At 40.9% G+C, this 25,999-nt stretch overlaps 1 protein-coding gene across 2 annotated transcripts in view; it reads left to right on the plus strand.

Annotated features, from left to right (window-relative positions):
* The window catches only part of RSBN1L (round spermatid basic protein 1 like), a 57,504-nt gene that overhangs the window by 12,470 nt on the left and 19,035 nt on the right, over positions 1–25,999 (plus strand). Inside the window, exons 2-4 of one of the 2 annotated variants that reach the window (XM_034062900.1) lie at positions 1,838–1,951; positions 19,865–20,125; positions 20,444–20,508. In XM_034062900.1, the coding sequence (XP_033918791.1) occupies positions 1,838–1,951; positions 19,865–20,125; positions 20,444–20,508 (440 nt within the window). Of the gene's footprint in view, positions 1–1,837; positions 1,952–19,864; positions 20,509–25,999 lie in introns of both variants that reach the window. The other variant, XM_005148389.3, reaches the window with a different exon arrangement.

Consider the following 25,999-nt stretch of genomic DNA (forward strand, 5'->3'; position numbering starts at 1 on the left):
TGCTGAGTGTTTGCTTTCAAAGTGTTACTTAGGCTCCTGTTGGATAATTTTATTTCCTACTTCATATTCTTAAGTTGCAGGGAATTTACAGTTTGGGGATGTCCTTTAGGGGAGAAGCAGGTTAGAGAGGAAGATTCACGTCTGCTTAACTTATTCCTAGAAAGCACGTGTTTGTTTTGCTTAGGAAAACTTGCTTGGATTCCATGGCCTTCTGTAAGATGTATCTGCTTTGTCATCCCTTCTCGTTGAACTGTTAGAAGGCTGTTCTTGGACGTGACTGTTCCAGTTGCTTTGAACTGAGACTTCCAGACAGTTTTAAGCACAGCTACCTTATTCCTGTTTATTTTTGTGCCAGCATGGTTTCTGTTCTGTTTATCTTGATTTGTGGGTAGACAACAAGCATACCTTAATTACCTTCTTAATTGCATCTCTTGGCTTTTATTTTCTTTCTTAGGCTCTTCCCAAAATATGCTCTTCATACTGACAACTGCTAGGGTTCATGTTTTCTAGCCTTACTAGAAGACTCCTAAAATGAAAGATACAAATATTGTGGAGTCATCGATGTGCATTCATTTATGTGGGTTGCTTTGAACATTTTGTTTAACTGTTAACATGCTTCATAAATAGCTTGGTTATGGAACTGTCTTCTAGAATTGAAAGCTTGCTTTGGTTTGGTTCTGAGGAATATTCTGATTTTTTAAGTAGTGAATATACCCACTTCTATTTTATGTGCATGCTTGAGAAAATGAAATTGGATTTCTCTGCTTCCACATGGGGTTTATAATAATGCAAGTACCATAAATAAAACATCAGGATAATCTCTCAGCTGTATTACTGAGAAAGCATTCTGAAGCATAACATTATGTAGAAGCTTGAAATCAGAGCTCCTCTTTCTCAGCAAGGTTAAAAAGCCCAGTAGACTCTTGGAGCAGGTATTTTGGCTTCAGCCCAAGAAAATGGCATGAACTGCTGGCTGCAGTGCATCTAAGCCTAGTAAAATCTGTCTTCCCAAAATGCTTGTCCTCAAAAGTGAATTAAACTGGCCTTGAGAAGATTACTCTTTGAAATTATGAATTCCTCTGGGTCTAGTATTCATGTGGAAAGTCTGCCTAAAGGCTCTCCTTTTGTGTGACAACAATTGAAAAACCTTCAGTGACTTGACAAGAAAGTAAATAAATAATGAGACTGCTCTGGTAGACTGTTGTTGATTATAGGCAAGCAAGGGAAGCACCAGTGCATTGCATCTGCTGTGCAAATGCAGCACACTTCATGTGTGTTAATTACATCTTGCTGCTATGAATGCATTAGTGTAGCCTGTGATCATAATGTAAAAGATTTTGCAGCAGACAAATGAAGTCTTCATTCATTCCAAGCTACTTGCAAAAGTCTTAAGCTTAGACTTTGTGAAGATAGTTATTTGAGGTTGTGACAGTGTATGATAGTGTACATGTGCAGCCAGGAAAATACAAACCATACTCTTTTCTCCATTCCTTATCTAGTGCATTTAATTGGAATCTATATAAAATAAGGTAACTACAGATGCAAAGTGAGAGTTGAGTGTAGTAGGAGTAAGCAAAAATTAGCTGCAAAAATTAACTGTATACAGTTAATATGCTGAGTTGTTGCATGCATAATAGAAACAGACCTTGCCTGAGTTAAATAATCTTATGTTGGATTATGCAACAGATAAATATTAGCTTTTCATGTTATAAATACTGGGATTTCCTTGTAACTCATCTTTCATCCTTTTAATAGAGCTTGCATAAGAGCAATAGGAAACGTGCATATGACCATTAATTTTCTATTCCTATTTAATTGTAAAATATTTCTATTTCAGCTCAAATCAAAGACAAAATTAAAGAAAGGGAAAAGAAGCAAAAAGAGAAGAAGAAGCACAAAATAATGAATGAAATCAAGAAAGAAAATGGAGAGATCAAATTATCGCAGAAAGGTAGGTTCAAACTGTGTGGTGATATTTCATTCTACTGCTTTAAAATATTTATAACTGGATTGGATACTGAGTTTCAATGCTGTGTTTTTCATTTAATTTATATGGTGTTTTCCTTGATTAGTTGGTGTGAGGATTGTAAATGACAGCTTAATTGCAAATGTTGATTTTTTTTTTTTGGTCAACTTTATTAGGTAATGGAGATGAAAAATGTAACTGTTGCCACAACATTGTTTACACAGGAGTAGTAAGGACTAGTAATTCTGAGAGTGTATTGGTGAAACCTACATCTTCTCAGCACTTGAAGGTTATAACTTTATATGTTTTGAGAAGAAAAATGAATCTGTGTCACTTTTTGCGCCCAACAAATGCACAAAACTGAAAAAGGAGTTATAATTTTGGAGTTTTGTAAAATACTAAAAGATTGTGCATAAAGGCAGTCTTAATTTTGGCTAAGTCATTCAATGTTATTTACTGTAATGGAATGTAATTAAGATCGTGTTCTCACATTGCTTGTACATCCACTGAATCTTAGAACTGTACAATAGTTGAGGCTGGAAGGGCCAGTGATGTTACTCAAATTTGGGTCAGGTACAGCAAGTTGCACATCTCCAAAGGCTGGAGGCTCCACAGTCTCTCTGGACAATCAGTATAAGTATTTGACGACTCTTACAGTTAAAGTGTTGTTTTATGTTTAAAATAAATTTCTTTCAGTTTGTACCCTTTACTACTTGTCGTGTCGCTGATACCTCTGAGAATAGTCTCACGTCTGGGGAACAATAACCTCAAGTGCTGGTTCATAGTGGGACTGATCAGTTGGAAAGGAACTTTGGGGAGAAAGGCTCTGGGGCTTCTGGCAGATAAGAAGCTGACCATGAGCCAGCAGTGTACCTTTATGGCAAGCTAATGGTATCCTCGGCTGCACTAGGAAAAGTGTTGCGAACAGGTTGAGGGAGGTCTTCCTGTTCTTCTGTACAACACTGCTGAGGCTGCATCTGGATTACTGTGTCTGGTTCTGGGCTGCCCAGTACAGGCAAGAATGGAGTGAGTCCACCACACAGCTGGAGGTGATTGAAGGACTACAACATTTAATAGACCCTCTTATGATAGGAGGAGTAATGTTGAACAGCACCTGTGGAAGGTATTAGTGTCTGGGTTACTCCAATAGCAACTGTTTCCAGCTGGACTTTGTGCTGTTGATCACAACCCTTGGCATGGTAGCTAAAGTTTTTGATCTACCTCATTCTTCACTTTCCCGGGTCATGCTGCGTCAGTTTTTTTTTTTTTTTCTGTGGATGTTTGCTATTTAAGTAGACCAATTTTTTTATTTTTTTTATTTAAAAAAATATTTATTTTTAATGGTATTGAAGTTAGGAACAAATTCCTGATATATTTTTCTGTTATCTACTGCAGGTTTTAATTTACAAGCAAAAGATTTGAACACCCAAACCAAAACATTATCTTCAATGTTCATATGAGGTCGTGGCGTTGAACCTTGTAATTACTACATCACGTTATACTCTGTGCACGGCTTGCAGTAACTGTGTTAGCAACTATGACAGCTTAAAACCTGTGTTCATCAGATCTCGAGATACCAGCTTAGACTTGGAGGAATGTGTAAGTTGGTGGCTTCCTGTGAAAACAGCAGATGTGGCTGGTCTTTGTCAAGGGTGACAGGAAGTTGGTAACTGAGATACAGGGTAACACTTAACTGTCGCAACAGTGACATTCTTCAGGTTTTGTTTGCATACCAGCCTTTTCTTACCCTGTGTCCTGTTTCTGTTATCATTCATTAGATGAGGGGGAAGCTGTGAAGACAGTGAGTCTTGTTACACAGATCTAATAAATGATGCCTAATGGGGATATTGGGCTTCAAGTGGGGCTTTATTTTAAAGCTAATATAAAAAAGCATGCGCAAGGGGGCTGTGTGAGAATACTTCTGTTCTGGACTAGTTGAGTAGCAAGATAGGTTATTCTCAAAAAGAGCAGTGCTACAAGTGCATTAGGTGCCTTATCCCTGTTTCGTAGACCCGATATGTTAGCAGCCAAGTGACATGTTTTAGGGTTTCGTTAAGGTATTGGCAGGAAGTGTTTTGTAGAGGCTATGTTTGGTTTGCCAGTATCCTGCAAAGTTGACTCCTATTTCAGGGAGAGAAGGGAGTATGTCAGGAGAGCTGATGTTCACAGCAGGTGGGTCTTCTCCACCATACTTGTATTCTGTTCAGAACAGAAGCTCTGGGTGTCTTCTGTGGGCCTCCAGAATCTGACTGGATGTGCTTGTTTGCTGGAAAGTTCATATAACATTTCCTGATTCATTCTGTTGATCTAGCTTTACATGATGGAAGCTGAAGGCAGGAAAGGAAAGGCAGAAGTGCTTTAATATGCAACTTCTTGTATGTATAAGTAGTCAATGCCTCTGATCTTGTTGGGTATTATTAACTCTTCATCTAAGGGTATCTTCTTCCTGTGTAACAGAAGATAAGCTACAAGCCCCTTTATTCTGAGCTCAGAGTTCACTGTGTGGGTTTAGGATCAAAGGTTTGGAACTAGTCTATTTTTCTTTGGGGTTTTGGTTTTGTGGTTAGCTTTGTGTGTGTGTGTGTGTGTGTGTGTGTGTGTGTCCTGGTTTGAGCAGTAGCAGTCATTTTTCTCCTTCTCAGTAGCTGGTGCAGTGCTGTGTTTTGACTTTTGGGCCGAGAACGGTTGCTGATAGCAAGTATGTTTTGAGTTACTGCTCGGGTGTTTGGTTTGTCCAAGGCCTTTTTCTGAGCTCATGCTCTGCCAGGGAGGAGGGGAGGCCGGGAGGAAGGAGAGACAGGACACCTGACCCAGGCTAGCCAAAGAGGTATTCCATACCATAGCACGTCATACCCAGGATGTAACCGGGAGAGACCCGGAAGGGCTGGAGCTCTGGGGGGATGGAGGAGGTATTGGTCGGTGCTCGGTTGGGCAGGGTGGGGTGAGTTATGGGTCAGTGGCTGGTGAGGTGTTGTATTCTCCTCACTTGTTGTTTGATTTATCATTATTATTTGTAGTAGTAAATGGCAGTAGTGATTTGTGTTGTGCCTTAGCTATTAAACCATTCTTATCTCAATCTGTGGGGGCTACATTCTTTGGATTCTCCTTCCTAACTCTCCGGGAGTTGGGGGAGCGAGGGTGGGAGTGAGTAACGAGCTGTGTGGACTTGGTTTAAACCACGACAGTTCTTTTTGAGTGTCATGGGCCCACCGGGCCAAATATAAATCACCTTCATGTTGCCAATCTAAGTCTATCTGAGCCACTTCAATCTTAGCAGCTTTATCCACTTGTTGGTTATTGTGGTGTTCCTCAGTGGCCCGACTCTTAGGTATGTGAGCATCTACGTGGCGTACCCTCACCACCAGCTTCTGCACCCGAGCAGCGATATCTTGCCATAATGCAGCAGCCCAGATGGGTTTACCTCTGCGTTGCCAGTTGCTTTGCTTCCATTGCTGCAACCACCCCCACAGGGCATTTGCCACCATCCATGAGTCAGTGTAAAGTACTGGCCACCTTTCTCACTCAGCAATGTCCAGGGCCAGCTGCGTGGCTTTCACCTCAGCAAACTGACTCGATTCACCCTCTCCTTCAGCAGTTTCAGCAACTTGTCGCTGAGGACAAGTCCACCTTGGAGACCTTCAGCTGTCCACCTTGCCTGGTCAAAAAGAACTGTCGTGGTTTAAACCAAGTCCGCACAGCTCGTTACTCACTCCCCCCCTCGCTCCCCCAACTCTCGGAGAGTTAGGAAGGAGAATCCAAAGAATGTAGCCCCCACAGATTGAGATAAGAATGGTTTAATAGCTAAGGCACAACACAAATCACTACTGCCATTTACTACTACAAATAATAATGATAAATCAAACAACAAGTGAGGAGAATACAACACCTCACCAGCCACTGACCCATAACTCACCCCACCCTGCCCAACCGAGCACCGACCAATACCTCCTCCATCCCCCCAGAGCTCCAGCCGTTCCGGGTCTCTCCTGGTTACATCCTGGGTATGACGTGCTATGATATGGAATACCTCTTTGGCTAGCCTGGGTCAGGTGTCCTGTCTCTCCTTCCTCCCGGCCTCCCCTCCTCCCTGGCAGAGCATGAGCTCAGAAAAAGGCCTTGGACAAACCAAACACCCGAGCAGTAACTCAAAACATACTTGCTATCAGCAACCGTTCTCGGCCCAAAAGTCAAAACACAGCACTGCACCAACTACCGAGAAGGAGAAAAATGACTGCTACTGCTCAAACCAGGACAGTGTGTTAAGAGACTACAGTGTTGGTCTCTAAATACAGCATATTTCTTTCCTCTAGGCATTAGATCTGTATCTTGTAAAATGTTACTCTGACCATCTGCTTAATGCTTTTTCTTCCTACACTGAGAAGATTGTTAGTGTGCCGAGTTTTGTCTCTTGTTTCTTTCTTCTGTCTGTGACTTACTTTCATTGAGGGGGTGGAGGTAATGGCCTCTGTGACTTCACACAGTTAAACTAGCTAGCCCAGAGAAAAAGTGGCTAGTTACAGAAGAGCTCAGTACTGAGGGACTGATGCCGTCGGAGGGAGAGTTGGTGCATAAGCTTGATTTTGGTGCTTTGAGCTGAGTGGGGAAAAGTTTGCTTATATTTGGAAGCACAGGTATGTAAGCTGTTCATCAGTCTGAACTTGGTTACTGTTCTGTTGAAAGCAATGATAAAATTTGCCCATGTTGGGGAAGGGCAGTTCTTAAAAAAGGTATTTCTGCAGTTCTTGAGTCTGCTGCTAAAGGAAATGTGGCTCTTTCAGAGAGCCTGATGGATTTTCTTATGTACCTAGAATGAAAAGGTTTGTTGTCATTCTGTTGTGCTTGCAGATGTATTCTCTGTAGAATAAGGCTACATAATTGCCTCTTTTTCTCTCAATCTGTTATGTGGAAGGAGGAAGAGCTCCTGGTAAACAGCTTCTTGGCACATGCATATTGTTAAAAATTCAGGAAATGTGATTTACACTTGCTTTTCAAAAACTGCATGATGGAAAAGTTACCTTTTAGAAAAGGAAAGACTCATGCAAAATAAATACACACCAGTGTGACATGGCTGAGGGTTACTCGAGATCCTGCGAAAAACACCCCAACAAACCAACCAAAAAAGATTTATAGGCTTATTTGTAACCAGTCCCATTTGTGGTTTTTTGGTTTGTTTTTTTTTTTTTTTTAAAGCCATTTTTCTCATTATTTATATTGGAGCACAGCAATTTCTAAAAATACAGTAGGAGAAATTGTTAGTGTGTGTTTCTGCAAGATTAAATGCCTTAGTTTATGGAATGCTGAAATGCAGGGAAGAAGGGAGAATGCACATCTTTATCATGCCGGTATGAACATCTCTAAGTACAGATCAGTTTCTAAAGCTTTTTTTTATTCTTCTGGAAGAAATGTTTGTTTTAATGGCACATTCTTAGGAATCTTTTAAAATGCCTATAGCTGTGCACAGAATTAGTTATAAAATTGGTATATCCAAGATGAGACCTATGTCTGAGTCACACACTGCATGCTTTTTCCCATCCACTATATTTTGTTTTTGTGTTTCTTAAGGGGAAATATCAAAGGAATTGTATGCAGTGCTGTTGTGCTTTAATCCCAGCTGGCAACTAAGCACCACACAGCCACTTGCTCACTCCTCTCCTTCCTCCTTCCCCTGGAGCAGGATGAGGAGAATTGAAAGAATATAAATCCCACAGGTTGAGATACGAACAGTCCAATAACTAACAAAACTATTACTACCAGTAACAATAAGAGATATAACAAGGGGAGAGAATATAAAACTAAAAAGGGAAGGGGAAAAAACAAACCCTAATAAATACAAGTGATGCATAATATAATTGCTCACCACCTGCTGACTGATACCCAGCCCAAATGCAGCAGTGATCTGGGTCTTCCAGGTAACTCCCCCCAAGTTCCTACATTGGGCATGAGGTGCTGTGGTATGGAATACCCCTTTGGCTAGTTTGGGTCAGATGTGCTGTCTCTGGACCCTACTAGTTTCCTGTGCCCCTCCTCACTGGCAAAGCATGAGAGACTGAAAAGTCCTTGAGTTAGAGTAAGCACTCTTTGGCAAAAACATACATTGGTGTGTTATCAGCATTGTTCTCAGAATAAAGTTGAAAACACAGCATTGCACCACTACTAAGAAGGAGAAAAATAACTCTTACAGTCGAACCCAGGACGTCATTCCAGCCCAATGGGATGAATGAATGGGTTAAAAAAAACAAAACATCCATTGAGTTCATTTAGTCAATAACTTGGGCCTCTGCCTCTTACAATGATCACTCAGGACAGGAGAGGTGATGTGTTGGGTTACTGAGTACCAAAGCCAGCTCAGGTTGGGTCACTGCTCCATTTCTACTGCTTCTTGTGAGGCTTGTCCTCCATTGGTTTAGGTGGTTCCTGTTACAGTAATTCTTACATCTCAAATCCTGGTTACAACAATTGAAAGGTATTTCTATTACAGTCTCCACCCCTAGTTTCTTTGGAACAAACCATTGGGTTTAACATTACAGTGAACTCCTCCTCTTGCCTCTGCTCCAGCTTGGACTTACTCACAGTCTCCAGTCCGTTAGAGCTGTATCTGCTCCAAGTGGAGCCTTGTCTATGAGCCGCAGTCTCTCCTGGCGCATGCTTGCTGTGGCATAGACTTATCCACAGGCACAGTTGCTTTGAGGTGCATCCAAGACAGTGTGATCTTGTCCATGGGCCACAGTGCCATCAGAGATATATACCTGTTTGTTGCAGCATGGCCCACAGCCACAGTCCCTTTAGAAGTGAACCTGCTCTCACATGGCCTTACTCATGGCTGCAGTTCCTCCAGGGGTGTAGCTGCTCTGTCATGGATTTATCTATGTCCACACACTTTGAGGTGTTCTAGCATGACATCATGCACAGCCACTAATGCTTCAAAGTGTACCTGCTGCATCATGAACTTAACCACAGCCACAGATGCTTTGAGGTGTACCTTTTCAGCGTGAACTTACCATGGGGCCACACTCCCTTCAGAGGTGTACCTACTGCAGCACAGACGTAACCATGGCCATAGGCAGGTCAAGATGTACCTGCTCTGGCATGGGCTTATCCATGACCACAGCCATATTGGGATGTCCTGCTCCACTTGGATGTATTTAGCGATCATACGCTGTCCCTTGGACTTCAAGCTCACATTGGAGCTCCCTCCTGACCAGTACAGCAGCAGTGCCCTGGCTATCTGCCAGCCCAGGCACACAGCCGTTGCTGTTACCAGAATGTTCCCTGGCACAGCCGAGTCAGATGGTAAGCACCACAGGAGAGCAAAAGCAAAAAGCAGGCACTAACAGCACTAGACTCTAATGTACAGTAAGGCAGGCAAGTCCCATGGCAAGCACAGAAGGCTGCTGATTAATAGTTATACAGCAGTAACAGTCATAAATTTGATCTAGCACATTCCAGTCAAACCCTTTGAGCCCCATGTTGGGTGCCAAAAAGGACTTTGTGTTTTAACCCCAGCTGGAAGCTCAGCCCCACACAGCCATTTGCTCACCTCTCCCTTCCCTCCCTGGTGGGCTGGGGGAGAGAATTGGATGAGCAGAAGTGAGAAAACTCGTGGGTTGAGATAAAGGCAGTTTAACAGGTAAAGCAAAAACTGCATGGGCAAAGCAAAACAGGATTTCATTCACCACTTTCCATGAGCCATCCCCAGTACAGCAGGGCTCCATCACATATAACTGTTACTTGGGAAGACAAACACTATCACTCCTGCCGTTCCCTCCCTCATACTTCCCCAGCTTCATATGTTGAGCATGACATCATATGGTATGGAATATCTGTGGGATCAATTGGGGTCAGCTGTCTCAGCTGTGTCCCCTCCCAACTCCTTGTGCACCCACAGCCTGCTTGCTGGTCAGATGGTGTGAGGAGCAGAAAAGGCCTTGGCCCTGTGTAGGCACTGCTCAGCATTAGCTAAACCATCCCAGTGCTATCAGCAGCGTTTCTACCACAAATCCAAAAGCCAACCCCATACCAGTTACTATGAGGAAACTTATATCCTAGTCAAAACCAGCACAAATATGCCTTAGTTTAAGGAGACGGGAAAGAGTGAGGTAAGAGTGCTGGACACATAACCCACTACACTGATTTGCTCTACATACTGATTTTGCTTCAGTCCTTATGCACAGTTTTCAGTTTTTACCAGTAAAATCTATGGGCATGGGGTGAAACACATATGGAAAATACAAGTAGAGTTTGAGAAGATCATGGAGAGCAGGGCTCATCTGAGCACCAGTGGGCCTCAAACCTTTTTCAGAAGCAATACATTAAATCATTTGCTTACCTCTTGAGTAGCTGGGTGCTCACTTTTCCAAGTTTTATGGAGGTGCCTTTGCTGCTCCTTGCTTCTTGTTCCTTCCCATCCTTTACATGGCTGATTCATTTCTACCCCTAAAGCTGCTGCTGCATCTGTTACTGTTCCTATTAGTTAGTACATTCAGTTGGCTGAACTTGAGCAGTGTCTGCTGTTGTCCAGTTAGGGCCACTTGCTGTCAGCACATGCTGCTTTGGGCTGGGGCAGCTGGAGGAAGAGCTCTGCTGGGTTAGGTTTGAAGTGTATCTTGCTGGATGTGGGGTGTGGGGCTTGAATCAATAGCTTCTGGCACATCAATGAAAAGCAAAACCCTGCTTTTTCTACCACTGCCTGCAAAATCTGCAGCTTAAAAGGTTTCTGTATGATTTTTCTTTTTTGTTGGTTGGAAGAGATTTGAAATACTGATCTGAAGGCTGTGTGTAGCATATGCTCATGTACTATTTCTTTTTATGGTGAAGACTGTGGAAATAATTGTATTTTAATTACTTTGTTTCAAAGACAAGAAATTCAAAGATAGGACTTCAGAGATAATTGCATTGCTGTCACATTTATGGGAGCTCTTCCTTTGAAAACAGTGTGTTGCCTCCAGCTTATTGCTAGTGAATGGCTTTGGTGAAGTTGCTAGGCTGGGTGCGCAGAACATTCTTCTTTCACCCTGTGATTGTACTGTATATGTGAAGTTGGTTTCAGGGTCAATTTTAATGCCGCAGATGATGGTCAGTTCAAAAGAGGGAACTGCTTCTGTATACGTTATTAATTTTAAAGTTCTTCCATACTAGGGTGAAAAATGCTGATAGAGGAGTGTGTTTGCTTGAAGTGGAAGGCTTCATAGAATTAAGATGATTAAATTGGCACTTCTTCACCCTAAAGTGTATTTTAAGATCTGGACACATGGAAGTACACAAAAATTGTGTCTTGCATTGATTTCTCTTTCAGATTCTTGTCCTCATATGCAGACCTATAATTTTAGTTTCTGTTACACATTCCCCTTCCACCAATTTCCTATCCTTGCTTTCAGCTTAGGTGGGATTTCTGTTATCTTTTTTATTTTGGATGTTAACTTGTTTGAAGAGTAGAGATTTAGAACTATGGAAGGAATAGGAGGTTGCTGCTTTTTGAGATACTTTTATAAAGTACATAAACCAGTTAATCTATAATTGTATGTGTATATATTTCATGTAATAACTCAAGTGACTGGCTCCAGAGACTGCAGACTTTGTATTTTCAGACTGTTGCAGAAGAATGAACTGAAAATATTTTAGAGCTTAATATTTTTATTCATCACTTTATAAATCCCTGCTTATCTTATTACAACATCCCATTGAAGCCTTAATGATAACTGCAGTTGTTGGAAAGGGTATTGGAGGAGGCACGTTGGGATCTTCCTGTGTGACTCTGATGGGTGAGAGGGTTACAGTAATGAGGTAAACATGGTAGAAGTCAACCTGTATCCTTGGAGCAACTTACCACATCCTGTGTTTGTATGCCTCTAAGTAACACTTTCTGAATAGTGGTTTTCATGGTGGTTGTGACTTTTCAACTTCCAGGAGGGCTGAGACAACATAAAATAGGATTGTTTGATGTATTTTAGGCTTGACTCTTCTGATATTTAATAGTCAAGATTTTAAGCCTATAAATAGAACAAGATAATTGTCAGTTCTCAGTCCTGCCCCTGCTGTTTGGTTTGTTTCCTGGGCTGCGTACAGAGACACCTTGAAGGTATGTTTGTTTTCAGCACATGGGCTATTAGCTTTGTAACCTGACAGCAGCTGATCTTGTTCATTTTCCTTGTTTGCAGAGTGACTCTGCATTTCCTGTCTGTTCAGAATTCCCTGTGTGTGTTTTAACTCTATCAAGAAGTTGTTTTCATCCTTCTGAACTGTTTTGCAATAGGGTTTTCATTAACTCATCAAATTATTATATAAAATCATATTTATCAAAAAGAATGTAAAATAAATTTAGAACACATATTTTGTTAAACTCGTAGTAGGAAAGTCTGTTACTTAACTATCTGGCTGGTACAAACTGGAGGGTTTCTTAGGATCCGAAAGGCTCCTCAAGGTTTTTCTTTTTTTGCTATTGTAAGTGGCAGTGCTCCAGAAACACTTGTCCTCTGACTGCATGTTTTATTTATTTACTGGTTGGTGAGTGGTGTCTTGGCTGCTCCTGTTCTAAGCTGTTTTTCAGTTGTTTGTAGTGATGAACTTTAAAACTCATTGGAAGATCCAGGGGGGAATGCTTCTGTGGTTTGAACTGGGCCAGCTGTGTGGTTCAGTTGATATGCTGGAGGGAAGGAATGCCATCCAGAGGGACCTTGACATGCTTGTGAGGTGGGCTGATGCCAACCTCATGAAGTTTAACCATGCCAAGTGCAAGGTCCTAGACCTGGGTCAGAGCAATCCCAGGCACAGCTACAGGTTGGGCAGAGAAAAGATTCAGAGCAGCCCTGCAGAGAAGGACTTGGGGGTGTTGGTCAATGAGAAAATGAACATGAGCCAGCTTCAGTGTGCGCTTACAGCCCAGAAAGCCAACTGTATCCTGGGCTACATCAAAAGGAGGTGACCAGCAGGTCGAAGGAGGTGATCCTGCCCCTCTACTCTGCTCTTGTGAGATCTCACTTGCAGTATTGTGTTCAGTTCTGGTGTCCTCAACATAAAAAGGACATGGTGCTGTTAGAACATGTCCAGAGGAGGGACACAAGGATGATCAGGGGACTGGAGCACCTCCCGTATGAAGACAGGCTGAGAAAGTTGGGGCTGTTCAACTTGGAGAAGAGAAGGCTGCGTGGAGACCTTATAGCAGCCTTCCAGTATCTATCTGAAGGGGAGCTATAGAGATGCTGGGGATGGACTCCTTGTTAGGGACTGTAGTGATAGGACAAGGGGTAACAGGTTGAAACTTAAACAGCAGAGGTTTAGATTGGGTATAGGAAAGAAATTCTTTACTGTTAGGGAGGTGAGGTACTGGAATGGGTTGCCCAGGGAGGTAGTGAATGCTCCATCCCTGGCAGTGTTCAAGACCAGGTTGGATGAAGCCTTGAGTGATATGGTTTAGTGTGAGGTGTCCCTGCCCATGGGAGGGGGGTTGGAACTAGGTGATCTTGAGGTCATTTCCAACCCTAACTATTCTATGATTCTATGATTTCTGTGTTGGCTGTTTAAAGACTTGGCCTGAAGAGCCATAGCAGAGCTGAGTCATCATAAATTTCTAATATGTCATAGCTTTAGACTGAACTGCAGTGAGAATGCTAGAAAGTGCTAGTCATGTGTGGCCATATGGAGTACGGGAAGAAAGTGAAGAGCCCTTTTTGGAGGTTGCCTCTTACCTAATCCCCTTATTGGAGAGTACTGAGTAGGACATCTCATGGTGCTGTGGCAGGAAATAGTTTGTACAGGACCAAGACTTAGTGATGTTTTGTAGCTGCTGACAGGCTGGTCTCTGGCTGCAGAATAAGCAGTATCCCTGTAGCTATTTGATAGTGCTGTGTCTTCTCATGTGTCACAGAATGTTCCTGTTGTCCTGTTCAGTTGGACAATCTAGAAGTGTCCCTGCTCAGACTCCTCTGCATTGAGGTTCTTTCCTCTGTGCTTACGCTCACCAAGTGCTTCTCAGCTCTCTAACATTTTGGTGACCGAGTCCTCCTAAAGTGAGGAAGTGAAAACTGACTTTACTGTCTGCAGTTACAGATGTTTGTTGCTTACTGCTACCAGCTGTCAGCTGGAAAACTGTGGCAAAAGAACAAAAATTTAGTGTTATTTTTTTAACTTCTAAAATATCCTTCCTAATAGTTTTGAGGGTTGTGAGCTCAAAGTTGAGAAACACAGCTCTAGTTGAAACAACTGAAGGAGAAGCTTTGTGGCCTCTGCTGGCATGAAATTTCAGATAACAACATAAAATAAACTTTCAGCTACTCTCTGAGTTTTCTTCTCGTAAAAACTCACACTTGGAAGGAATCTGTAGTTACCAGTGTTCAGGCTGTCTAGTATCACTTTAAATTACAGGTATGTATCATCCAGTAATAACAGCATTGGCTTACTTGCATAAGATTTAAATAGTTTTGAACCTCAGTCTTTAGTCACAGGTCCTGTGCTGTGAGTGACAAGGATATTGTAGCACGAAAGAAATACATTGCTGAGTTTCCTTAAGAGATCTGCTTATTATGTAGCTGTATGCAGTAGCAGGTGTATTTGTGATATGTAAGGCCTAGAAGATGGTTAGAAGTTGTTCAGAGGTAGTTCTGTTATTGCTGAGTGTGGGCATGCATGAACAGAATAAATACAGATTTCTATTCTTCTAATTTCTTTTTATGTTTCTGAATCATGCTGTGGTAAAAGTTTTTTGTTTTGTTTCTCTGTGTTTTGATAGCTGTGCTTGTCTAAATCAGTCTCGGCATGTTCTGAGTTGCAAGATGCCATGCACTTCAGAATGGCTGCTGTCTTGGCTGAAATTAGTTTCCAGCAGTTGCATGTGTATATATGTACACGCACACCTTTATTGTGATTGCTGGTGAGGACTTTCTGAACATCTCTTTTGAAGGTTGTGGGAGGGCATGTCTCAATAGTAACTACCTGAAGGGTGAAACAAGTTAGCTTCCATTAAGCACTTAATTGCTGCTGCCAAATCTGGCTTAGAGCTAGTTTGGATATCTGAGTCTTGCAGTGTTAGGATCTTTATTTAGCCTTTTGGATTGCTTGCTTATATTTTTACCAAATTCTGTTCGTCTGTGAGGCAACTTGATTCACTGCCCTAGGGAGGCATGGAAGGCAGCTGCTCTTCCCTGACAGCCAAGTGACAAAGCAGCTTTACTGATTTTGGAAGACATAGCACATATTGCTTTAAAGTATCTTGAGGTATGCAGCAGAGAAACGACTGAATGATTGCATTTCTGCTCTTTTCTGCAGCTAATGGAAAGGAAGAATAGGATGAAAGTACTTCATTGGGCATTGCTGATAGCAATCTCAGTGTTTCAGCAAGTAATTCCTTTTGCCATTGAAATCTTTGCAACTTCTGAGCAGCTTTAAACACCTATTTCAGAGGTATCTTTGAAATTCAGCAGAGCAGAAAAGCCCTGGGCTAGAAATGTGCCTCCTCCTCCTCATTCTGTGGAATTCTATTCAAGCTTTGCTGAGAAATACTAATTCTAAAAGTTATTTTTCCATTTTGTGTTTGTATTCCTCAGGCAAACTTTGGCTTTATGCTGAAGTAATTGAACCCAAATATTCTTAAATTGGGCATATGTTGATGTCAAAATAGGATTGGGAAGAAGCACTGCACAGCATCACCCACTCACTGTAATAAAGGACAGGGAAGAAATGGTAGTCTGATCCATATTACAGTTAAATACACTAGTGTGTTATCTTTACAAAGGTAAATTGTGGAAGTTGAATGTTAGATTTAAAAGTTCAGACTTTTGGGTTAGGAAACATTCATAGAATCATAGAATCGCATAATGGTTTGGGTTGGAAGGGACCTTGGAGATCACCTAATCCCATGCCTTTGCCATGGGCCAGGGACACCTTCCACTAGACCAGATTGCTCAAAGCCCTGTCCAACCTGGCCTTGCACACTGTTAAGGATTGCTAGGAAACTGGTCCTGGTTATGTGTGTGTTCAGGCACTGTTGTGTGTGGCCAGAGGACTTTTTTTTTTAATCCTTAAAATGTCAGCCTTGTTATGCTCAGGGTGGATGGTGGAGGGGGTGTGGGCAGTGTAGCTCAGCGGGCCAAGGGGTTTGTTGCACCTTATGAGGGGTGAATTCTGCTGTTCTTCACTGCCTGCTGTCTGTGATCTTCATGTTCTGTTTCCTCTCTGACAAATCTGTGAACCAGTTCTGCTCACCAATCTAGCAGCAAAGGGAATGGTTTTATGCTGAGCCATTAAATCAATTTTCTGTGCAGAGGAACATCAGTCTGTAGCAGAAATAGAGCAGGCCTGTGTGCCAGGAGTGGTGGCAGAGGTGAGTGGGAAATTGGACTCTACCCATCTGTGGCCATCAGCTCTTCAGTTTGCTGAGCTATATCATATATCCACATTTGAAGGCTGAACAAATAATTATGAATTTATAATTTTTTCAGTCTTTTGGTATTTAATTTAATGTAGTAACATAAATACCATTTTCTCTATGAAATACAGTGTCCAAAGCACCTAAAAATACTTTTTCCTAAGCACATCACTTGCTGCCAGTGTGAAAATGAGTTAGTGTTCTTGATGGAATTTGTCTTGTGTGTGCAGTAGCATAAGCATGTGTGAATTTGAGAAAGGCTCAAAACAGCTAGTCAGTTTCTGAAGACACATTATCTTTCAATTTCTGCTCAGATGCTCCCCATTTGGATTTTTCTAACTTTCTTCCCAGCATGTAGCAGTTCAGGGTGCTCTGCTGCTTGTCATCATAGATCTTCTGGTGTTTTTTTCAGCCTTTTGTTCCTGTGGTGATTGTTGCTCTCTTGGTTTCCAGTTGTTACAGAATTAAAAATGGCCTCAGTTCTATCCAGTATAGAGACCCAGAAAGGTCTGTGGAAAAGAGTTGTGTTCAAAGATGAGAGACTGCTAGCAAATATTTATTTGGCTCCAAGTTGTGTGCACCATTTTTGCAACTTCTTATGATTTGGGAAAGTGTGTACTGATGACCTCTAGGACTTAATGTATGTGTAGATGGCATAACCCTTGTAGCCTGTGATCAGAAGTCAAAGCAGTCTATATTATTAAAATATTTGTATATAAAGCTGAACAGAAACTTCCAAGCTGGAAGGAGGACTGTGTTGGATACCATAAAAAGAATTATCTTTATGCTGTAGTTAAGAGGTTTTTTTTTTTCCCTTCTGAAGATTTCATGGAGATGGTTTGAAAACATATACACAGAGTGATAAATGTTCTTCACTGCAAAGATGTCTTGGTGTAATTCCTCCTCAGAAGGTTTTGAGTACTTACGTAGGTGTATGCCAAGTTAACTAAAAGATGTTTTTACAACAGGTTTTGAGTGCAAACTTTCTGGATATGTTTATGTGAACTTTGCGTCTTTTGACACTGATTTATATTCTGCCTATTTGACATTGATAACTTTTACTAACAATCAGCTTCATTCAGCTCCCCCTGTAATATGTGGTGGCTGGTTTTTTAATCCGTCATTTAATGTATTTCACAGATGCAGCTATGCAAAAAAACAAACAAACCCCAAAACCCCAAGCACTTTGAAGGTTACAAAACTACTAAACTACAAACCAGCTGAATGGAGTTGATTGTTAGTCAGTAAAATTTGTTGGAAGATATAATCAAAGGCAGGGAATAGGACAGATTGGAAGGGGAAACCAGATAATCTTGTAATAGACATACTAAAGTATGGGAGAGCAGTTTGGCTCTTACTCTAGCAAATAGCTTTTTGCTCTGAACTTAGAAGTTGTACTTGTTGCAAGTACAACTTATTTTACTGCTGACTGTAACTCAGTGAATATAAATATGCATCCTTTCCTGCCATGCGTGAAGTCCCACATCTGAGTGACTGGTCTATACAAAAATCTGAGCTCCATTTGAGTGCAAGTGGGTTGACTAGTAGTCCTTGCTTTCCCGTGCCTCACCTTGCTGCAGTATTCAGTGCTTTAATTCCATGTTTTTTATGTTCAGACTAATAACCTGGAAATGCTGACAGTGATATCCATTAGTATAGCAAAGAATTTTCATATTTAGAGTGAAAATTTTAAAATGTTAAGTTAAAGCATTTTTACGAGTTTGAAATACCTGTAGAGTCTTAGATGCTTTCAAGTTGTGTATTCCTGCCATCAGGAGGAGGGAAAAGATTGTCTAGTCTGTAGTTTGTATTTTGAAGTTTGGATTGAGATTTCTAAGCCTTTAATATGGAACTTCTCACTGTTATAAACTGCATGGAACTGGTGGAATACTCAGAATGTGAGCAGCAGGTGATTTTTGTCAGGGGATGACATTTCACTCCAGGATCCTAGTACCCTCAATGGACTATTTTCAGGACTCCTCTAAGGTTGAGGTGGTTTGCTTGTACACATATTGCTGCTCTTTCTGCACTTTCCATTCACTAGATTTACAGACACTTGTGGCAGAAGGTAGATGTTAACAAAGAAGAAATAAATATTCCATCTGCCAGATGAAGCAGTCCCCTTGCAGAGTCCCACGCTGGTTTTACATTAATTTAGCCTAGTGAAAGGATACATTTTCATGAGGATGCTGTGCCTTTTGGCAGTTAGACTTGGTTAGTTAAAAGTGAAATTGTGCTTACAGAGTATGCTATGTTCAGTCTGATTTAGAGTGAAGGGAGCCTTTGTAGCTCTTAACTGCTTGGATTAGTTTAAGAAATCCTAGAGCCCACTTCCTTGTTTGGGCTAAGTAAGAAATAAGTGGCCTCAGGGCACTTCTTTGCCCTTACAAGAGGAGAAAATAGAAGCTGGAGACATAACTAGCTTGCCTGCCCCACTTCAGGAATCCCAGAGATACATAGCTGCTGTCAGAAACCTCAAGAGGCTCAGAGGCGAGTGTTGTAACTGCTTGTTCTCCTTTTTAGTGTCTGTAACTTCCATATCCAAACCTCTTAAATATCAGCGAGAATGTGTCATTCCATGCATCACAATTGTGACTGGTTTAAGGACTTCTGTGAATTACTTGAGCTGAGGATTGGAAGCTGAAAATAGTCCATTACAGGGTAGTAGTAGAGATTGGCTAATTTAACTCCTGTGACTGAACCTGTTGATCTCGAGTTGCTTGTTGTGAGTATAATTTTGTGCTGTAACATACCCAGTTATTTGTCAAATTGGGAAATGATTTCAACTGGTTAGATGTTAGGGCAGTGTAGTGATGGAAGTCTCTTTGCCTGCTGCCTTTATTATACTTGCAAATACACCCCAAAAGCACTTGAAGGAAAGCACTTTACAACAAGAGAGAATACTTTACCTTGGCAATCACTTGAACAGATTATCCCCAAATGAATAGGTTTTGGCTTTAGGCCATTACTGTTTGTTTTCAGTTCAGCTTGCATATTATATAAACTTGAAGCTAGTCTGTTTGGTGAGGTTTTAGTGTTTGGTTGTGATGGGTTTCTTTTGTGTCTTGTTTGTCGGGTTTTTTTTTTCGAGAAGCATGGATCAGGTTTCAGGTATTTCCAGGTATATTTCATTAGTTTGTTAAGTTCTGGAAGAATCACCATATAAAGCCATCTGACAAGGTAGGTTCTGGCAGTGGCATCTTGTGAACAGCTGGCTGATGATGGCTGATATTCATTGACTGTTCCTAACCCCCTTTTGACAGCTGTCACACAATGTCTGAACTTTCTGGTGTAGTAATCGCTGATGAGCAGTTAAAAGGTATGAGTAAGGGTTGTGACTTGTCATGAAAGCAGCCCTGGGAAACTTTGTGAGCATGGCAGGTGTCTCTCAGTACTCATTTTCAGTAAGATACACATGATTCTCAGTACTCAGGTCTTTGTGTGCCACTGCGAGGGTTTTGGTGACTTCAGATCCCCATCTTTAAATACATATTTTGTTTGTATACTAAGGTAGTTAAGATAACTTTTCTTCCTCTCAACAGGTGGGAAGGAGAAACCAAAAACCAATGCAGAAGAACTACAGATTAAAAAAGTTAAGAAGAAAAAGAAAAAGAAACATAAAGAGAATGAGAAGAGGAAGCGTCCAAAAATGTACAGCAAATCTATTCAGACCATCTGCTCAGGATTGGTTTCTGATATTGAGGATCAGGAAGCCAAAGGCATCATAGATGATCATCTTAAGGATTTCAATGGGAAAAATATGGATCCCAAGAAGGACTGTGAGTCCAAGATACCAGAGAACAGTGAGTTTCCATTTGTCTCGTTAAAGGAGCCACGGGTTCAAAATAAACTCAAAAGGTTGGACACATTGGAGTTCAAACAGCTGATTCATATTGAGCACCAGCCTAACGGAGGTGCATCAGTTATCCATGCCTACAGTAATGAACTCTCCCACTTGTCTCCTGTGGAGATGGAGAGATTTGCAGAAGAGTTTGTGGGTCTGGTTTTTAGTGAAAATGAAAACTGTGCAGCTTACTATGTAATGGGTATTGTTCATGGGGCAGCTACTTATTTACCTGACTTTTTAGACTACTTTTCGTTTAATTTTCCCAATTCACCAGTGAAAATGGAGATTTTGGGAAAGAAAGATATAGAGACAACGACTATGTCAAATTTTCATGCTCAGGTAAGAGGTTATACATTTTACTTTCTAAAGTCATATAATGGTTTCAAACAACTGTGAATGGGTTTTTATTAGAATACAGTTGCTATTAGCTGTGCTGTGTGGATGATCAAAGACAGGAAACAAGGGAAATCTTTAAGTAATACGTTAGTTCTGCAGTATTAAAGATAAGGAGCCTGTTAAAGGAGACAAAGTTAGGCTTTATAGGGGAAGTGTTTGCATGCATGTTTGTGTGTAGGTTTCTTTGGGTTTGTTTTGTAGCTGAAGCTTAACTGTAAGTTTTGGAGGGTTAAAATGATTTAGCTGCAGCTCTCTGAGTGTCCGAGCTATAGTTCATGAGCTTCTTCAGAAAACTGGAATGCTTGAATACATTAGAACAATGTTGTACATAAAACCTTTGTAGGGCATAGTTAATTAGTTGCATTTGTAGTGTGAAGTTTCTAAATCCATCCTCAAAGGAGAACTTAATGGTGGTTGATGTCGCTACTAATTTGATACTTAGCCCTTCGCATTGTATTCTTCAATTGTAGTCTCTTAGAAGTTGTTATGTGTCCAAATGGCTGCTTTTGAATCTCTTTTTGCTTATTAATTTTTAATTTCTAGATGATTTTATGGAGCGAAATGACTATACACTCCCTTAGCAACAGCTACTGATTAGACATCACCTCTGCTATTTATTAACTTATGGTAGAAGATAAGTTACTGTTGCTCATAAATTACCTATATTTTAGATCTTTTAAGTTTTGGGGAAAAAAGAATTCTAATTGTTTTAGGTTGCCACTGTAGTGATGAGGTGTTATGTAAAGCCATACAGGTATTCTGAAACAATCTATGAAGAAACTCAACCCTGCCTTTCTTTATATCAACTTTAGCTCACCATTGCCTCTTTCACTCTGTGTCTGTGAATTTGGATGGTGTGTGGAACGCCTTAAAACTATGTTAGTCTTCGCTCTTTAGACAATTATGAAGAATTCAAATTAAGTTATGCTGTCATCTTCTTATTGAAAAACATTTTTTTTTTTTACTTGGCAACACAGATACTTGCTTGGAACACTCTTGAATGTATTGACAGATCTTGGTTGTGTGTTATCCACAAGGATATGCAGAACTGAAATGTTGCTGCATTAGGACATTCGCAGAGCTGTTTAAGAAAAATGTCCACTGCTGTGGAATGTGAATAGTCTGTGAAATATATTGATTGTTTTTTTTTTTTCAGTAAACTGAATTATTATTTTAATAGAACAAATCACTAAACATAATACAGGCAGCTGCTCAGAACAGCTCTTAGGTCATTTTATACAGAAAAAAGCTGGATATGTCCTTGTAAGTCCAGGCTGTTGGGCAACAGTAATGTAAGCATATCTGTGTGCTAGAATCTGCCCTAAAGAAATAGTTAAAAATTACCAAATTTTATTTTTGTGAATAATAATGGAATTATTTTCCTCAGTGGATGGATTAACTTAGTATTACAATGATATCATCAGTATGTGGAGTTAAATTAGTCCTGTGGTCATTGGGATAGAGGTCATAATTTCCTATTTTTCTGTAAGTGAAGGAGGAACAGAGAGAATGTAGTAGGTTAAAGAAGTCAAATGTGTTGTTAGAGCATTCAACTGGTCAACTTCATACTCTGCCTCCTAACCTGTAGTTTACTTGGCTGGAGGTTTAGTTCTGGTATCTTCCTTTGTTTTGTCTCAGTTTTTCAGTTAGTTTTCATAGCTTTTTATCACTTGTCAGTTTGGTTGCTTGACAGAAGATGCTTGGCTCTTTGTATTCTGATAACATGAATGGTGTAGTGTGTATAAATAGTATATAGAGGCGTATACCAGATTTACTCATACTGTCTTCTGTGCAGCATTGCTGTTTCCTGGTTGCCTAGCTATTGATCCTATTTTTCTTTAGCAGGGTTTTTGGCTGCTTATTTTGTCTTGCTCAGGTTGTCCACTACAGTTGAAAGGTTTCATTAGCTTAGTATTCTCCTTTGTGACAGGAGCCAGTGTAAAAATGTCTAGGAGGGAGTATGATAGTCTAGTAGTCATAGTGATACTGTGTCAGACTGCTCATCCTCCAGGGGTATGAATCTGACATCTTTTTGAATCTGAAAGTTGTGAATTTTGTGGTTTTAACCTTCAGCTGTATTTTTGTGTGTGTAAATTCAAAATTCATTAGTTCAAATTCATTAGTGTTGGTTTCTTCTTTTCCAGTGTTCTATGTCTACCTTCTTTATAAAAGCTACTATTATATAACTTGTTGTGTTTTATGCAGATTGCTAATATTCTTCTCATTGAGTTCTTTGTGAATCATTTAAAAGTATTCTGATGTGCTGTTGCAGTGTATTTGAGTGAGATGTTAAAGGTAGTTTTCTACATTACAAAAGCTCTGTGCTGCTGTGTTCCCTGTTGTCGTGAGGTGGCTGAGCAATGTCCAGCAGTTGTTATATATTCTCAGTTGAGAGGGGAGTTGTTTTCCTTTGTCTAAGTACATTGGAAAACATGTACTTGTTTTCCCAAACTAGCACAAGTCTAAAACATAGTTTTATCAAGTCCGCTTTGTGTATCTATCTCAACATTCCTTCGCCTTAGGAAACCTGGGCATTGCTTTGCTAATTTTAACTAAAACACTGTAATGAGGCTCACTTGACTATTTGAGGTTCTTTGCTTGGTTTTGAGAACTCGCTGTAGCACATGTGATCAGTCTGACTACAGGGATGAATACAGGGATGTTGTCTGGGAACCTAGGGAACAGATTAGGAAAGCTAAGGCCCAGTTAGAATTAAACTCGGCTAGGGATGTTAAAGATAACAGGAAGGGATTCTGTAGGTGCATTGCAAACAAAAGATAGGCTAGAGACAACGTGGGCCCTCTCCAGAAGCTATCAGAACTGGCTGCCCTGGTTTTGGAGAAGGCTAAGTTCTGAGTGACTTCTTTGCCTCAGCCTTCACTGGCAAGTGCTCTGACCACACCACACCAGGTCTTGGAAGGCAGATGCAGGGAATGTGTGAATGAAGACCTTAGGCCCACTGTAAGAGAGGATCTGGTTCAAGACCATCTTAAGAGGCTGAACGTGCACAAGTCCATGGGACCTGATGAAATCCATCCTTGGGTCCTGAAGGAGCTGGCGAATGAAGTTGCTAAGCCCCTATCCGTCATATTTGAAAAAATCATGGCAGACAGGTGAAGTTCCTGATGACTGGAAAAAGGAAAATATAACCTCCATTTTCAAGAAGGTATAGTGGGCTGCATCAAAAGGAGCATGACCAGTAACTCAAAGGAGGTGATCCTGCCCCTCTACTCTGTTCTCGTGAGACCTCACTTGCAGTATTGTATGCAGTTCTGGTGTCCTCAACATCAAAAGGACACGGAACTGTTGGAACAAGTCCAGAGGAGGGCCACGAGGATGATCAGGGGACTGGAGCACCTCCTGTATGAAGACAGGCTGAGAAAGTTGGGGCTGTTCAGCCTGGAGAAGAGAAGGCTGCGTGGAGACCTCATAGCAGCCTTCCAGTATCTGAAGGGGGGCTATAGAGATGCTGGGGATGGACTCGTCATTAGGGACTGTAGTGATAGGACAAGGGGTAACGGGTTGAAACTTAAACAGGGAAGTTTAGATTGGATGTAAGGAAGAAATTCTGTACTGTGAGGGTGGTGAGGTATTGGAATGGGTTGCTCAGGGAGGTTGTGAATGCTCCATCCCTGGCAGTGTTCAAGGCCATGTTGGACAAAGCCTTGGCTGGCATGGTTTAGTGAGAGGTGTCCCTGCTCATGGCACGGGGGCTGGAACTAGATGATCTTAAGGTCCTTTCCAACCCTAACTATTATGTGATTCTGTGACTGACAGAAGTATTTAAAAAGATCTAAAAATGTGGGAAAAAAAAAAAACCAAACAGTCCAGAAAAAAGGAGGGATGAGCTAAGCCTGAAATGGAAAGTATTATGGAGCATTTTGTCAGTTTTTATTTCTCAATATTACTTACTCCATAATCCTCTGCCTCCTGTTTTGCGGCAGATGAGTTTTTTTGGATTTAAGTAATGCATATTTTCATGTCACTGAGTTCTGTGGTAAGAGGCAGATTCCACAGTAAATCTGTTGGTGAGATCCTAACTGTTGGGAGTCATCTTAAACCTGTCTGGGAAGTCTACATCTCTCAAGTAATCAGTTTCACAACTGTAGAGTTGAAAATTAACTTGTCTCAGCTTCCTTCCAAATATACCTGTGTCAGATAGAAGTCATATAGTTATACTTGTTAGGAGATGGGAAGTGGGCAGAAGCTTGTGACAACAGTTCAGCAGACACAGGAGAGAAGAGTTTGTGTTGGAACTGGTTCTCTTTAATTAGAATTAGCTTTTATTTTTTTTTTTTTGGGGGGGGAGGAAGAATTGGGGAGATTTTCATGTCCTAGCTTGTATGTGTGTTTAAGTAAGTCACTCTTTTGGGTGGTGGAAAACTCTGCTATAGATACATCCCTGGGTTCCGTCACTTGTGTAGATGGCAACAGGTACATCAGTTATCTGGTAGCTATGAATGTACTTGCCAGGACCTTTGGAGGTTTTCAAAGAACATAAGTAATTGGGTTTTGCCACCTACTTGCAGCTTACATTACTTCAGTTAAGCTATGTAGTGCTATTGAGGCAAAGGCCTTGAATATTTTGAACCCATTGCTGTGTCCCCAGGCTAGGCACATGTAGATTTTTCTTGCCTTGCTGAAACCCCAAAGTACACACTTTATGTTTAAGCATAACAGTGCTTAGTGGTTTGATTTTACTGTGCTTCAGTCTTGTCCCAGAGGCAATTTCTTAGTACAGGGAAGTAAAATCTGAGCAATATCCAAGAATTCCTGTGCGTCAAGACAAGATCTACTATTTTTAAGCTGTATCTGACAAGTGCTTATCTGATGTGTTTGCTGGAGATCTCTAGGCAATTCCACACTTTCCAAAGAAGTCTAAAGAAATATCTTGATGTTTTCTTGTGTGTCTTAATCCTCCTGCCAGGACTTTTGTTCTGATCTTTAGTGGACAAGGGAGACAGTTTATGCTTTTGTTTCACTGTTTTCTGTATTTGAAGATTGCTTAACAGCTCCTTCTCTCCAATGCCCTCCCCCCGCCTTAGATTAAGTAATTTGAATTCCTTTGGTCTACCATTACATGTGTTACCTTTATTGGTCGTCCTGCTCTCCTGTTATACTGTCTTCAGTCATTCTTTTCCTTAAAATAGGGTACTGAAAATGGGCAGTGTCTGCCTGTGTATTGTCAAGGAGTAGAAGATTGCTTCAGGTGTCTAGCAAATTACTGCTCTTTGTTACCTATTCCTGCCTTTTTTAGAGCAGTTTGTGACCTGCTGTTCGCAGCAGCTCCTGCTGAGTAACTCCTCTTTTCATGTTTGTGCAGTTAATTATAGATATGTGAGTATAATTCTTTGTTTTTATTCACATTGAATTGAATCCTTTATATTCAGATCCTCTCTCACTTACCAAAGATCTTGTTAGTTCTGATATCAGT

This window comes from Melopsittacus undulatus, chromosome 5 (assembly GCF_012275295.1).
Source record: "Melopsittacus undulatus isolate bMelUnd1 chromosome 5, bMelUnd1.mat.Z, whole genome shotgun sequence".
NCBI classification, from domain to species: domain Eukaryota; kingdom Metazoa; phylum Chordata; class Aves; order Psittaciformes; family Psittaculidae; genus Melopsittacus; species Melopsittacus undulatus.